This window comes from Haemaphysalis longicornis, unplaced genomic scaffold (genome assembly GCF_048455015.1).
Source record: "Haemaphysalis longicornis isolate Haplotype H1 unplaced genomic scaffold, Haemaphysalis longicornis Haplotype H1 scaffold_1, whole genome shotgun sequence".
Taxonomy (NCBI): domain Eukaryota; kingdom Metazoa; phylum Arthropoda; class Arachnida; order Ixodida; family Ixodidae; genus Haemaphysalis; species Haemaphysalis longicornis.
In genome coordinates this window covers 436,827,253-436,842,052 of record NW_027526203.1, presented here as the reverse complement: position 1 = coordinate 436,842,052, position 14,800 = coordinate 436,827,253, and the positions used below count along the sequence as shown (strand labels likewise).

The 14,800-nt window shown below is 48.9% G+C and overlaps 1 protein-coding gene across 2 annotated transcripts in view; it reads left to right on the top strand.

Annotated features, from left to right (window-relative positions):
* The first annotated feature begins 10,626 nt into the window (after nucleotides 1-10,626).
* Nucleotides 10,627-14,800, top strand: part of LOC144155795 (dual specificity calcium/calmodulin-dependent 3',5'-cyclic nucleotide phosphodiesterase 1A-like) — a 670,747-nt gene continuing 666,573 nt past the window's right edge. For both annotated transcript variants that reach the window (XM_077687457.1, XM_077687456.1), the window contains exon 1: nucleotides 10,627-11,248. In XM_077687457.1, the coding sequence (XP_077543583.1) occupies nucleotides 11,167-11,248 (82 nt within the window). In that variant the 5' untranslated portion in view covers nucleotides 10,627-11,166. The remainder of the gene's footprint in view (nucleotides 11,249-14,800) is intronic.

The window sequence follows — 14,800 nt, the reverse complement described above, 5'->3', positions numbered from 1 at the left end:
ACCTTCGCAGGGCCGGCATGTTGAGTGAATTTTAATGCGTAGCGTTCTTTGCAGAGTACCCCCACAGCCAGGACCGTGTAAAGCCCTGCAGTTCCCCAAAAACGCAGATTTCGCGGAAGCACCACCTTTAAACGTTGTAATAACGTAAATGGAGATGATTCGATGGACATATTTTTGAGAAACCAAAAAGTAAAAAAGAGTAAAAATGGTGAACGGCGTAACGCATTGCCCTTCCACAAAAATGCAGATTTCGCGGAAGTTCCACCGCTCACCATTATGATAGCGTAAATGGAGATAATAGGTCGGCCAGAATTTCAAAAACCCAAAAAGAAGAGAAAAATAGAAAAAGATCACGAAAATGGCGAACCATGCAAAGACCTGAATTTCCCCAAAAATGCAGATTTCGCAAAAGTTCCACCTTTAACAGTTATAACAGAGTAAGTGGAGGTAATCTCTTGGGCAGAATTGTGCAAAACCAAAAAATAAGAAAAATAGAAAAATAGTGAAAATGACGAACAGTGTAACGCCCTGAATTTCCACAACAATGCGGATTTGGCGGAAGTAACACCTTTAATCGTTATAATAGCGTCAATGGGTATAATTGGTCGGACAGATTTTCGAAAAACCCCAAAATAATAAAAATAGTAAAAGATAGCGAAAATGGCGAACCGTGTAACGCCCTTCATTTACACAAAAATGCAGCTTTGGAGAAAGTAACCCTGTAATCGTTATACTAGCGTAAATATAGTAATTGTTAGAACAGACACCCGCCGCGGTGGCTCAGTGGCTAAGGCGTTGCGCTGCTGAGCACGAGGTCGTGGGTTCGATTCCCGGCCGCGGCGGCCGCTTTTCTGATGGAGGCGAAAAGCAAAAACGCCCGTGTGTACGAGATTTCGGCGCACGTTAAAGATCCCCAGGTGGTCTAAATTAATCCGGAGCCCTCCACTACGGCGCGCCTCATCGCCTGCGTTGCGTCGGCGCGTTAAACCCCACAATCAATCAATCAATCAATCAATCAATCAATCAATCAATCAATCAGAACAAAAACTAAAAATTGGCCGCGTATCTGCTCCTTTGGTTGCAAATGCCGTCAAAAGACGATAGTCTTTATCGGCTTTTGCGAAGTAAATGCCTCCCTTCGCTTTCCCGCTCAACTCTCATGTTGTTCCTCTTGCGTCGCGCTCCTCCCAAGGTAAAGACGCCAAAGGTTTGCTTGAATCATTTTAAATTTCCCGCGTTCCACTGCTCCAAACCGGGTGTCTCGATGCGAACGCTGCCGTACGGCGAAGACGCGCGTTAATCGAGGCGCCCTACTGCAACGTTTATAGAACCGCGTTTCCCTACTCCACGTGCGTTGCAAGCAGAACGTGGAACCTATCTAGTGGAACCTTGTGTAACTATTGCCGGTTGATTTCTTAAAATGGCGCCAGAAGCTATAGTGGCGCGGGCGACAGCAGGCGACGGCGGAGTGAATTCTTTTTCTGCAGTTGATGAAGTATTTAATTTCGCAAAAGTCAAGCATGTTTGATTTTTTTATAAAGGAACACTGCAAATATCACTTCTGTATTGATTTGCTGTCTCATATTTGCGTAATGTCTTGTTCTTCTTCAACAATGTTGACAAGTATGAACCTTACACCGGACATAGACGGGTAGATTTAGCTGTGACTATATAAGACTAATGGGCAGGCATTGTTTTGCTTTGGCCGGGTGGCTGAATCGAGTCACAGACAGACAGACGGACAGACATACAGACAGACCAAAATTTTTTGGGTTTAAGTAGCCCAAGAAAGACTATCGTCTTTAAAAGAACTGGATTGATAGAACTGACTCTCTAGACGATTGGCATAAGAATGCTATGCATTAGTAGACAATTCTCTGAATTTCTGCAGATTTTTTAAGGACGGTAGTCTTTCTTGGCTTGAACGCGGAAATTTTGATATGTCTGTCTGTCTGTCTGTCTGTCTGTCTGTCTGTCTGTCTGTCTGTCTGTCTGTCGATTCACTCACCGGGCCAAAGTTGAAGGAGTACTGAAACGAAATTTTCGTGTTATGTTTTTTTTTTCGCTCATAGAATGGAACTATAGAATGGCACTATAGATGGCCTATCAGAGCGTAAATAATTGTTTACAGCCTCGTTCATTCGTATCAGTTTTGGTTTCGTTTAAACAAACACCGACGTGGCCTTCATGACAGCAGGGCGCACCTGACGTCACTGTTCCCGTCGCGCCACAGCCGGCAATTGACACACGCGCGTCCAGATTGGTCGTGGTTGCACGCACCCGGGAAGCATAACGTCAGTCCTAAAACTGTAGAGTCTTGCACAAGACGAAGCAGCGCACCAATGGCAGCCAGCGCTTCGGCTATGTCACGGGAGTCGTAACGTCGCCATTTTGGGGCGAGCAGCAGATGACTTCAAGTAATGGCGTCATGCTCATGGTGATGTCAAAAGGGTACCTGTTCTGAGCTTTCTACGTCGTATAAGGTGTAAAATTCATTTAAAATATGTTTTAGTGAACGTTTACGGTTGAAATTTTTTGGGAGTTATCTCCATGGTCAAAGGAAGCTTTTTACACAGTTATGTCAGCTTTGAGACCTCGCGTCAGTACTCCTTTGAGGCAACTGTTGAGCGCGACGTTTATATAGCCAAAACCATTTCTAAACAACTAGATCTGGTGGCACTGTTCATACAGGTCGACATTGTTGAGCAAAAACAAAACATTACGCATATCTGAGACATATCATCAATACATAAGTGATAGTTTCAGTGTTCCTTTAGTAAAAAAAATACATGGACACTTCCTTTTAAAGACACTAGTCTTCCTTGGGCTGCGATGGCAAAAGAAATATTAGCCACTGTATAAATGCGAAACGCGGAACCCTCCGCCACCTGGCAGTGGCCCTGGGTGCGCAAAGTGATGTGTCGAAGATACCAACCAAATTCCGGACACGATGTTGGGCTTTCGCCGAAACCTGAGCACGCAAGACGTCCTCCTACAAATAAAGTAAGAAATTATTGCGCCTGCCGCGTGTCACTCCCCCCGGGCCATCTTCGCTCTAGACGCTCTAGACCTAGCGTTTCATAACGGGACGCATGCAGCGGTTCTCGGCAACCTCAACCAAACTGGCTTTGGGCAACAAGCATAAGACTACATCGCCGACTTTCTCATGGGCCGACCGGCAATCCTCAAACTCGGCGACATCAAATCAAAAGCAAGCAAACTTGGCAGCATGGGCACGCCTTAAGAGTCGGTGTTATCGCCTCTTCTCTTCAAAATCGCCGTCCTGGGTCTGCCAGAGAAGCTAGAGGAGATACCCAATCTACGGCATGCGTTATACGCAGATGACATCAACCTTTGGACAGGCACGGACTCAGCGGGGAAAAGGGGGGGGGGGGGGGGGGCGCTTCGGGGTACACTACAACTCGCGGCAGAAACAGCCAGAGAATACGCCTGCGCAAGCGGAATACAATGTTCACCCCGAAATTCCGAACCGATAGTAAACAGAAAAAAGATCAAATCAACAAACGGAGATATTCCGGTAACTCAAGGTGGCTACACGATTCACCCAAGCGCTTCACTCAAAACTCTCTGGTTCCCTATCCAAGCTAATACCAAGAATAACTATACAATCCGCAACCTCCGTAAAGTCGCGGATCAAGTAACACAAATGAGTCGCCGTATAAACAACAGGCACCGCGGCGTGAAAGAGGAGGACACAATGCGCATAGTTCAAGCATTCTTTATATCCCTACTCACCTACGCCGCACCTTACCTCGTATTAGCCAAAGCAGACATAGACAAAATCCACCGCCTTATACGCAACGCCCTGAAGCAGGCACTCAGTTTACCTGTAAGCACGTCCAAAGCAACGCTATTTCAAATTGGGCTTCATAATAACTTATTGAAGGACAGCTCTCAAGTCAACGACTTCGCCCGGCGAAATCACAAGCTGGACGTACAGCACTTCACATCAAGTGGCCCTGGCTAGAACAGACTCACCTGGCCCCAATACCAGACGTCTGGCGCCAGCATATTTCAATTCAGCCTCTTCCAAAAAAACATGCATCCTGACCTCTATCGAGACCGACAGAAAGCCCGAAGCCAAGCGCATGAACGAATTTATGGCAGCCTTTCCGACGTGGCCTATACTCATACAGCCTCCTACGACAAAAAACAGACCATGGTGGCTGTAGCGACAAACATAAATGCCCTTATAACCTGCGAGTCCCTCCGGACGTCCTCCGCGAGGGAAGCCGAAGAGCTGGCCATCGCCCTAGCTATCACCCAATGCTCTTCAAGGACTGTAATCACAGACTCCCAAGCAGCTTGCCGGAGTTTTTTTTTTTTTTTTCGGGGTGAGTGGTTCCAACGGCGCTCCGGGAGCTCCAGCGACATTATCCAAAACACCAAGTCAACATCGTGTGGACCCCTGCCCACTCCTCACCGACGGATAACAATCTCTCCTATCGACAGGCTCGAGATCTGCCCCACCGAGCTACTGAGTTTCCAACAGCCCTCACATCTCGCCTAACCTATCAAGAAGTTACCCACTATTACAGGACTACAAGACATACAATCCGAAGCCCTCACACATCCCTTAGCAAAAGTGAAGACATTACGCCGAGGCAAATTCACACAGGCACTTCCATACACCCCGTAAGAATGCATTTATTCGAATCCAGACACAGTACGCAGCCAAATGCAAATTCTGTAATCAATTAGGTGCGCTCCGCCATATCATGGTGCACAGCAAAAAAAAACCCCGACCTACCATCCCTTCCAAATGCCATTGCTCCTGAGCATTGGGAGATACCGTTGACTAGCGGTTGCCTGGAGAACCAAGCACCCCTTGTAACCTGGGCTACGACGGCGCGGTCAACACATCGCTTCCTGAACTAAAGATCCACTCCTACCTTTACAGCTCAATCAATGTTTCATCTCTCTCTCTCTCTCTCTCTCTCTCTCTCTCTCTCTCTCTCTCTCTCTCTCTCTCTCTCTCTCTCTCTCTCTCTCTCTCTCTCTCTCTCTCTCTCTCTCTCTCTCTCTCTCTCTCAGGGCCATTGCCAGCTGGCGCCATCAGTGTCGTCAGCAGTATCTTCAGCGGTGCGCTGGAAAGGACGGCGCCAGATGACGCGGTTTTCCACCCTTCAGCGACCACGACAGTGGTCATGAAGTGCCAAGTGTAGACGTGAAGACATGCCCTGAAAACACAAGGAAAAGATACGAGGACTTATGTAGCAGGGGCGGCAGAAGAATATCGTATTTTGACGACATTTGCAGCCAAGCAAGCAGATCTGCGGCCAATTTTTTTTTTGTTCCCACCTTTATTGAAAGTTTAACGCCCGCTACAACCAAAGTACGCGAGTTTAGAATCAGATTTCTCGAAGTTAGTCCACGGGCGAACACGCTTGTTAAGTGGGCGCTGAAGCGGGTGAAAGCCTTCAAGGAAGCATGAATGGCGAAGGATGGCGAACCGCATCTGGCACGCTTCCTGCTCTGGCAATATTGTCCCTTTATCCCTCTTTCCATTGATTCGCCAGATGCCAGATGCATCAATGCCGAATCACGCGATGCGCTCCACTGTGCATACGTTCCCGTTGCTGCTTCACCCACGGATACTGAGAACGCAGAGCTTGCGTGGCTCCGAAGGCGAAGAAAAGAGACGTTGGATGAAGGACCTTTAGAGCTACCGATGACTGCGGAGGCGCGGAACATCCGTTGATAGCTGCGCAATAAAGCGGAGTGTAAAGGTGGCGATAACGGTCGTATACAGTGCTTGAGTCAACTGCTGGAGGACGCTCTGAAGCCCAGCAACAACACGCGGCATGCTCAGCTAAGCTTTCTTTCTTTTACGCTTGATTGAAAATGTTGCAACTCGTTAGCAAGGCTGGTTTGATTTTAGTGCTTTCATGCTTTGTCCCGTGCACTAGATAGTCAGTATAGCTATTTCTTTTTGGTGGTATTTTGGGATCACTAATCGCGTTAAGTACTGGAATAACGAGGACCAGCTTGAGATCGAAAAATATCTTCTGGGCTTGGTGTGGAATTACGCAATACAAGCATGACATTCTACGTTGCGCTATTTTAATCGTGATTTTTTTTTTTTTACTTGAGGTGCATTGTGCACTCAGGCGCAGCGGAACCGTCGAAAATTTGTGGGATGTGGAGAACGAGGTGACTGGTTTGTTGTAGGTTACTAATCCTCAGAACTTCTGACGAATTTATTTGAACCGCACTGAAGACACAAGTAGAGCAGCTGACTGTGTTTATTCGACATATAACTACACATAAAATTAGTAGCAGATGTTTGAGCTCAATCTTGGCGGAATGTTTCAATCAGGTGTTGGAATGATTCCGGAATCACTCGACATGTTCAATGAACAAAATAAAATGGTAATGGTATTGCATGCTTCGAACCTGGATTGTGGTTAGATTGGAACAAGAAAGCTGTGCTCACGAAGTGTCTTCGGTGAGGGGAAAACAAAATTCGATTTTCAGATTTTTATGCAGGTTAAAAATCTAGTCCGTCATTAGGACGTCACCACTGCCTAGGTGTGCACGCTTCTCTGGGTAAGATCTGGACTAAACTTCCAGATATTTTATCCCAACGCGCACCTGGAGAACAAGTAACTGCAACCAATTTAGCAAATGTGACCAATGGAGAGGCCCGGCACCATGGCGGTCTGACTCAAGGATGTTATTAATCTCTCACTGCGCAGATAATTCTATCTGCTGCACGGTATTACTGGGGTGTCACAGTGCAGATTAGATTAATGACTGAAATCGCATATTTGGCCTAGTCCTTTGTGCAGTTTAGGGCGAATGGGACTCGTGGGGAGAATTAACAGTGCGTTTCCTATGCGGCCATGCGCAATGGCCGGCATACAGCCAAACGTACGTAGAAACAAACATCTGCAGCACAAGCCAACGATATAATAACGTTGGCTCGAATTGATTCGGTTTCCTTATGGCTGCCATTCTTTTTATTTATGCAAAAATTAAGTCAGCTTCTAGTTAGGACTAACGTTCCACTTTGCGCTCTAACGCAGTCAACCGGTACCCGCAGTTTTACGCAGTACAAGTTTTACGTTGCTTGACATGTCGTAAGGTGCAACTTTACGGTTACATAACGTTAAGCCTACATATAGGCCTAGCAAGGGTTATTTGCCAAGGCTCTCGGTCATTAATAACGAGTACAAAAAGAAAAAAAAATGAAGGAAGCTCACACTTACGCGCAAGACTTGAAGGAACCAAGCTGTGCGCAACCTTCACGACCATCACAACGGTTTAAGTCCACGATTGAAGCGGGTTCGGTTCTTCGCTGCCGCAACGACCTTTACTCCATCATTGTTGCTATAATGTGTGAGCTTCCTTCATTTTTTTTTTTGAAGCTCCCACTCATTATGAGCAAGTTTTGCCACGGTTACAGTGAACGCTGGAGTTTTTTTCTGCCACTATTGAACAATTCCGTAAATGGGTATGCTTGGCTTGACAACCGTGCGCCAGGGACGCTGGGCGGTCGCCGCGAGGCACGCACACACGAGCGCTCGGCACTTTCTTCTAACCGCCGGGCGGTCTCTGCGAGGCACGTGCTCACGTGCGCGCGCTCGGCATTTTCAAGGTTTTTTTTAACTGCGGACAGGATAAATTACGAATTTCTAAACAGTTTCGCTGTTAAAAGGGCTCAGTGAAACGTAATAATGCCAATAAGATGAGATTATATTTCGGAACACGCCGCGCCAAACTATACCTCACACGGCTGCCCTACTCAGCGGCTCAGCAGTCACCAGAGATACAGGGTGCTATGGCAGTGTCCACAATACCGGCATATCAGTACTACAATTCAGCACTAATGCTTTATTTTATTATTAAACATACCCTGTGGCAGTAAATGGCAATTTAAGGCTGGGTTCAAACTGTTGCCGCAACTGTCCTAATAACTTTAAAGAATTGCGTCATTTCATGGCTAAGCCAACCGAACTGCGTGCACGCCGTTTTTTTACGTCCATAGATCACGATGTGTCTTTTGCGTCGGTAGTCTGAACATAGCCTAAGTTTGACAGTACGTAACGGCCTTGCGCTTTGAAGGCAGCCAGGCATGGAACCCCGTGCTGTCCTATCTGTGTATGGATGTCCAATGCCTCCTCGAGGAAGCACGGGCATCCCAACTCTGAAACGGACGACCTGCCGGTGGATGCACTGTCCTAAAACGGCTGAGGAGGGAAGCATCTGTCTCAGCTGCATATTCGGGGCATTTTCGTAAGCATTTGGCGAACTGTACCAAAGAGCAGACGAACGGAACAAAAAAATTAAAGCAGCTCCACTCAACGTGAAAACAGTCGAAGTGAGGAGCAGTGATTCACCAAAGGGTCTGGGAGCCCTCTCTCGACTAGTTCCAGTATCAGCCTGGCGTTGATATCGCAAATAGTCGAGAGGGCGCCGCAGCACATGAAAAGGCCTTTAAAGAGACACTGGATTGCGTTTTCATTTATTTGGGGTTATTAATGCGTTAAAATATGATTTTTCCTTATTTTATGTTAGTGTGCACTTATCTGCGGCCCAGCAACGGCTGCCTCCGTGGCAATGGCGCAGCGCAAAGATCACCCCCAACATTGAGCATATGAGAAGCGTGTGTCTGTGTGGCGCGCCTTTGATTGACATCGGCTTCGTAATGCGAGGGACCCTGGTTCGATCCCGGCCTGGGGAAGCGGTGATCTTTTCCGAGCCTTTGTTTGGGTGCGTGACGCCGTGTGACTACGGTGACTAGATACCGCGACCCCAGACGAGCTGCGACGACAAGCCGGGCCCCTGAAGAGCTCCGCGCTTAAAAATCAGGTCGGTAGCTTTCCTTTATGGTACCGACCATCAGAGCAGTGACGGAACAATAAGCAGCCCGGAAGTACTGTTTTCCCGCTCGTGATTTTCAGTAAGATAATGATATATCCCATGTGGCGCGCAAGGAATTCGTCTTTTGAAAAAAAGAAATGGTTTGAGGAAGGGGTTAGGGCGACAAGGGGAAATCGCTCATGCTTGCACCGAGATAGAAATAACAGGAAAATACAGTAACTCGTGGGCCTTTATTTCCTTCTAAGGAAAACAATTTTATTGGTTTGTTCGTTAAATCGAAACCTTAACCCAATCTTCGTTATTTCCTACAGCCCCCTCCTAGTCTGGATGGGGGAATTAAAGACAGAATGAGATGCGCCTCTCACCGAGAAAGTATTTTCCGGCATCCCCCCCCCCCCCCCCCTCCCCTCGCCAATGATGGGATGTTTTCCCAGGGCGGAAACACGCGGATGTTACATTGCTGCCGTGCACCGACCGCTACGCAGGCGTGGCGTGGACACATCTTGAAGCGAGCGGGAAAATAGAAGGAAAAAAAAACTATGCAATGGCCACAGGGTGAATTGCTACGCAAGATGCTTCTTTTCCTTTGGTGGACGAGTGGCAGAGAGAAGGTCCGCTACGTGGCTCACTTAAAAAAAAGTAATTCTACAGTTCGGAGAAAGCAGATAGCCTTCGAACTAGCCGGCCGGAGTCAGCAAATATTAAATTTTTGTTACTGCATTGATACCCACCGTTTTTCTCAGCAGCGTCAGTGATGGCGACACAAGACAAGTGGAGAAGGAGACGGGAAGCAGCCGAGCTCAGCGAGCGACCAATGCGTTCCGCCTCTCCTGACTCAGTCCGCGGTGCCGTATACTCTTTGCTTGAAGGCAAAGCCCATGTATATAAGCGATCCTACCCGCGGGCTCCGATCCACGCCGCTGTTTTCTTCGAAGCCACACCAGCTTCGAGAGTTGTTGACATCTTCTCGCCTTCATCGCGTCGACACAAGCGCAATTCTCGTAGAGTGCCCGCTGCGTGCTTTCGCAACGGCCGCCGGGAACATGCATACGTTATCTCTGCTTTGCATCTCTAGCGCACCACTCGCGTCCGGCTTCTGGCGCGCCGTAAGTCGGTCAAAGGAAGAGTGGCAGTAAAACGCCGGAGTTCCTCGCCGCCGAGAGAAGGATTCGGGCACCTGGAATGCGAGTAACTTGAGCGGCGTGCGCGGAGCCAGCTCAGCATCCCAAATCAAGAAGGTGCTGAAGTAAGGCTCGCGAACTAAAGAAAGCGCGGCAAGGTAGCGAACGTGCAGCAGCAGCGGCGGGGAGAAAAGGATCGGGCAAACGGAGTGCGCGCGTGCTCGTTACCAAGTACGAGGCTTCTTTTCAAACGCGAATCGGGGAACAGCAAGGAAAAAAGGAGAAGGCAAACGAATTTGCCGCGTGGGCGACCTTGACAGCAGCAGGAACATCGGGGGCCTGAGGAATTTCAGAGGCGAAAGGGGAAGAAGAATCGGAGGAGCGTGTTCGGTGAATATCGAGGTGTACCGTTTCCGCATTTGCTTGTGTCGTCGTCTCCTCCTTCGTTTCCGGCGTAACTTTTCGGTGAGTTCATGGCGGCTTGTTAGAAGAGGTGCCCGAAGAGAGAACCACTGACGTCACGGTCCCTCGCAGGGGGCGCCGGGAGGGTGGACCGGCCCGATCGATGCCACCTGTCCCCCCCGGGCCAGCAACAGTTGGTCGTGCCGCCCGTGGTGTGGCGCCCCGAGCTTGAGCCGCGCGGCGCCAAGAACGCGCGCCGTCTTCGGCCCTGCCCACCGGCTCGAGGAGGACGCGCGCGCGGCTCGAGCCCCTCCGGCGCTGCACGTGAATCCCGCCGGCGCACGCCGCCGCCGCTGTCTCGGCCGCCCCGCGCCTTTATTGCCCAAGCAGTGCGAGTTTCGCGCTCGTTGTCACTCGTTCGCAGCAGCGGGGCGGCGAGCAGGTTATTTCCAGTGGCGGGGAAAAAAACACACGTGCGCCTTGGAGTGCTTCCAGGGGCGAGCTCACTCGCCGGGGCCTCCTCCTTTGCGTAGAGCGCATCTGTGAATGACTCTCGTGCTCACGTGACTGTGCCCTCGTTCGAAAGCGCCGCATCTCCGGAACCGCGGCAGCTGGCGCGGAACACGACTCTCTCGGGCTCTCCCAAAAGTCGCCAGACTCGGCAGTGAGCGCCTACCTGTTGGTGTCGCGGTGGGATCCCAGGGACTGTGGCTCCTCGCGGGGGCCGGCATGCTACACTCGCTTCGCCCACTCGAGCGCCCATCGTGCTGAAAAGCGAGCCTTCTGACTTCTGGCTATGTCGCTCAACAAGGATCCGCGTCATTTCAAGAAGTGTAAGAGCGCCACTTTTCGAGTCGACGGGCTGTCCTACACCATAGGTGAGCAGCGCGCCTCTGGGCCACACTCAGTCCCCAGTCAGACCCTTCCCCATCCACAGTGCATCGTACTCTTGGCAATGGCAGAATGCACGGGCTGCGCGGTTGCCGCTTGACTGATAGCTCCTGTAGAATGATGGGCTCCTCTTGACATTCGCGAGGCCTCGACACTTGCACAGGCCGTGATGTTAGCACTGTGCATTCAAACTACTGCAGGCTTTCAAGAGCGCTCCTGAAAGAGACAAGGCACACTGAAACAAGCTTTCGTTATTTCTGCTTGGCCACGGTGTACCTGAGCGGCCAATATCTGCGTTCAGAGGAGCCAATTTAGGGATTGTTCAGGCCCGAAATATCATCTGACTCTAGAGTTGTGATGTGCGCTGTGACACTACGAAAAGCATAGCGTCGGGCGCGCTTTGCGTAATGTCAGCGTGCAGACCACGACTTCCAAGTCAAATAGCACGCTCGGTCTCCACAACAAACGTTGCACAATTGAATGTAATGTTTGATCATTCAGGTGCAATGAGGCAAAAAAAAAAAAAGGCCAACGAGCTGCATTTAAGTGTACCTTGGCATTTTCGCGGCTTGCGTAGCAAACTGAAATTTTCCTCGAGAACCTTTTTAGTGACAGCCACAATGGGTGACTGCACCCACCAAATCAGCGGGTCAAGAGGCGGACAATCATATTTAATGAAAAGCTAAGAGCTCAGCCCTGCTAATTGCAGGGCTTCTTACTGCTGATAGTATGGTGGTAAACTGGAAAGTTAGGAGGCGAAACAAAAGACGCTATAAAAAGTGGGCATAGTGCCAACTGTTTGTCCCTGAGCGCCACTGCTGCGTGTTTAAACAGGATGCGTTGGAATCCTGCACTGCGACAACTTTACATCCATGCCGTGCGGGAAAAATGCAGAGACCTTGCAGAAAAATGCGGAGCTTCGGCTTGTTCAGTTTTATGCCAAGTAGTTACCACAAAATCAAAATATAATTCCTTATTTTTTTGAATTCATAGATTTGTACAATGAGAATCCCATACCGTTTTTCTTTTTTCTGAGGAGTGCGCAGATATCTTGAAACAGGATATAAGGCAGAGTTGGTTACGAGGGAATGAACGAACTGTAAAACCTTTTCCTTTATTATTTACCTGTGTAAAGGACTTATCGCTTATTTTTGCATCCAGTGTATTTCCGGTTTACAAAAAGAACGTGCTCCCCGAGGTTCGACTTCAAGCAGGGATCTTTTTCGTTGTTTATACCACTGCCCAGTATAGCAATCTCGGGGGGAAAAGCGTTGTATATTTGCACCGACTTGCGGCAATGACGCGTACTCCTGGCAGACACACAGTCTTAAAGCGCCCAAGATTGTTCAATAATAAACGCACGCGTGCACGTGCACGTACACAGAAACAAAAATTACATCTTTCTCCTGATGCAGTCTGGGAATTTACGCAACACGTTTGTGCGTGTGTGATGAGGCCCAGCGGGCAATACCAGAGGGAGGTTGCGCGCAACGCTAACTGCAAGCAGTGTAACGCATTCTTCGACTGCTTAGAACCCACGGCTCACATTTCTGCAGGCAGAGCTGCTGCAAACGCCACGACTGTGATTGCGCGGTATACACACCGCACGCTCCCAGTTTTCTTTTTATACATTTCAGGAGCCGTCTTCGTGGAGTAACATTTTGTCAGCGACATTTGCAACCACAAAAGAAATGCAGGGCGATGGCACAACGCTGGTGCTTCATCGACTGATAGCTAGAGATCCAATAGGTCAAACCGTGGCAGTGTTATGCTGACATTTTCCGCTTTTTCTGAGCCATTCAGCCTAAAAATGTCTGTGATACCTAGATACCATTGTAACGACTACGGACGGACAAGATTCCAGAATGGTTTCTTGTTTATTGTGTTTGACGGCACACGCCATATATTTTCTGAATCATTGTTTCTTGCACCAGTGTACCTTATAAGCAAATCGTCGATATATTCTCCTTATTTCCTCTTAATAACACACTTCGGCATTGCAGGCATGTTCATGGAAGCGCAAGCTATTTCTTAAACTTCGATCTCTCGTTCGAGGGGTGGGTTGGGAGACCGCAAAAGCATCTTCAAGCTCTGAGTCATGTTTCGTCGATAACAAAATAACTAAACATTGACAACATTTGCGACTCACAGGCGATGCATATGGCGCGGAGTAATTATAAGGACAGTACGCAACAAAATATGCAATGGTATGCGAAGTAAGTGCACGGACTCTTTCGGAAAACTCGGCACATGGCATTTGCGGTAACCGGTATTTGTAACTACTATTCCGTCTGTGCGGAGGATTCTTCTTTTATCATTGAATTCTCTGTACTCCCATGTAGCTCCGGGTGTCCTTCATGAAGTTCAAATATTCGTCTCCTCTAGATTATCTGTTACCAGCTCTGCTTTGTTTATAAAGCGAAGCTGTCTTTGACCCGCCATGGTGGTCCAGTGACTACGTCCTCGCGCTGAAATCTAAAGGTGGGGGTTCAATCCCGGCCTCGGCGGCCGTTTTTCTGACGGATGCGAAAAACGAAAATGGCCGTGAGTCGAAATTTCGGTGCACGTAAGTGTTCCTCAGGTCGTATGAACTAGGCCATATGGTCCTGTATACCCAGGCGCGCCCCATGGCAGGGAGATCCCCATTTAAACTTTGAACTCCATTGCGTTGTTTGCCTTTTCCATCGACTTTAAACACGGCGCGCCGATGGAGGCTAGTGCAGATGGTGTAGGATATAGAATATAGATAGGGGGATCGTGGGAGGTTGAAAGGCGGCTTAAGATCAAGGAAGGGGGCGTTGCGCGCCGAGCGTCAGCAAATGTTCAAAATTGCAGGTTGCACGGCAACCTCAAGCATTGTAAACTGTGCGCAGACACTAGCTTCAACACAAACAATCAAATTGTTCCAAAACGTGCGCTGAGTGCAGATCAGCCAGAAGATCGGTAGAGGCGTCGAGTGGGGGAAGAGCGACTTCGAAACGCGGCTGAGCATGGTTTTGAACGCAAGTGCACGCTGGCTCGTGAATTCGAAGCGAAAAGTGTCTATCCAAGGTGAGGGATTGTTTTAAATGCGAGTGCGTACCGGCCTATAACCACGAAGTGGAGTAATTCTGATACGTGGCGGCCATATGAGACACCGGCCGAACAGGACTGTGCGGTTTTCGGGCGAACACATGTGGTACTTCGAAAAACGCCTCGTGCTGTACGTGCTTTGTACGTCTCGCAGCGCGTGAAATCGACTACACTAAGGTCGTTTTACACCAAGTGCTGAACAACGTCAAAATCTGGCATGTGAATAGACGTCAAAGCCGCGACAATCAGCACAAACGTGGAAAACTTGGCTGCGCATCTGCTCACTTCGCTGAAAATGTCGTCGAAAGACGATAGTCTTTTGTCGCCGATGTAACTGAAATGCATTTTTTATCCCTCCGTCCACCACTTACGCCCTTCCCCTTCCGTTTCGCTCCTCCCATGATATAATACACTGAGGAGGTTTGTTAGAATCAATTCAATTCTCGCGTGTTCCACTAATCGCGCGT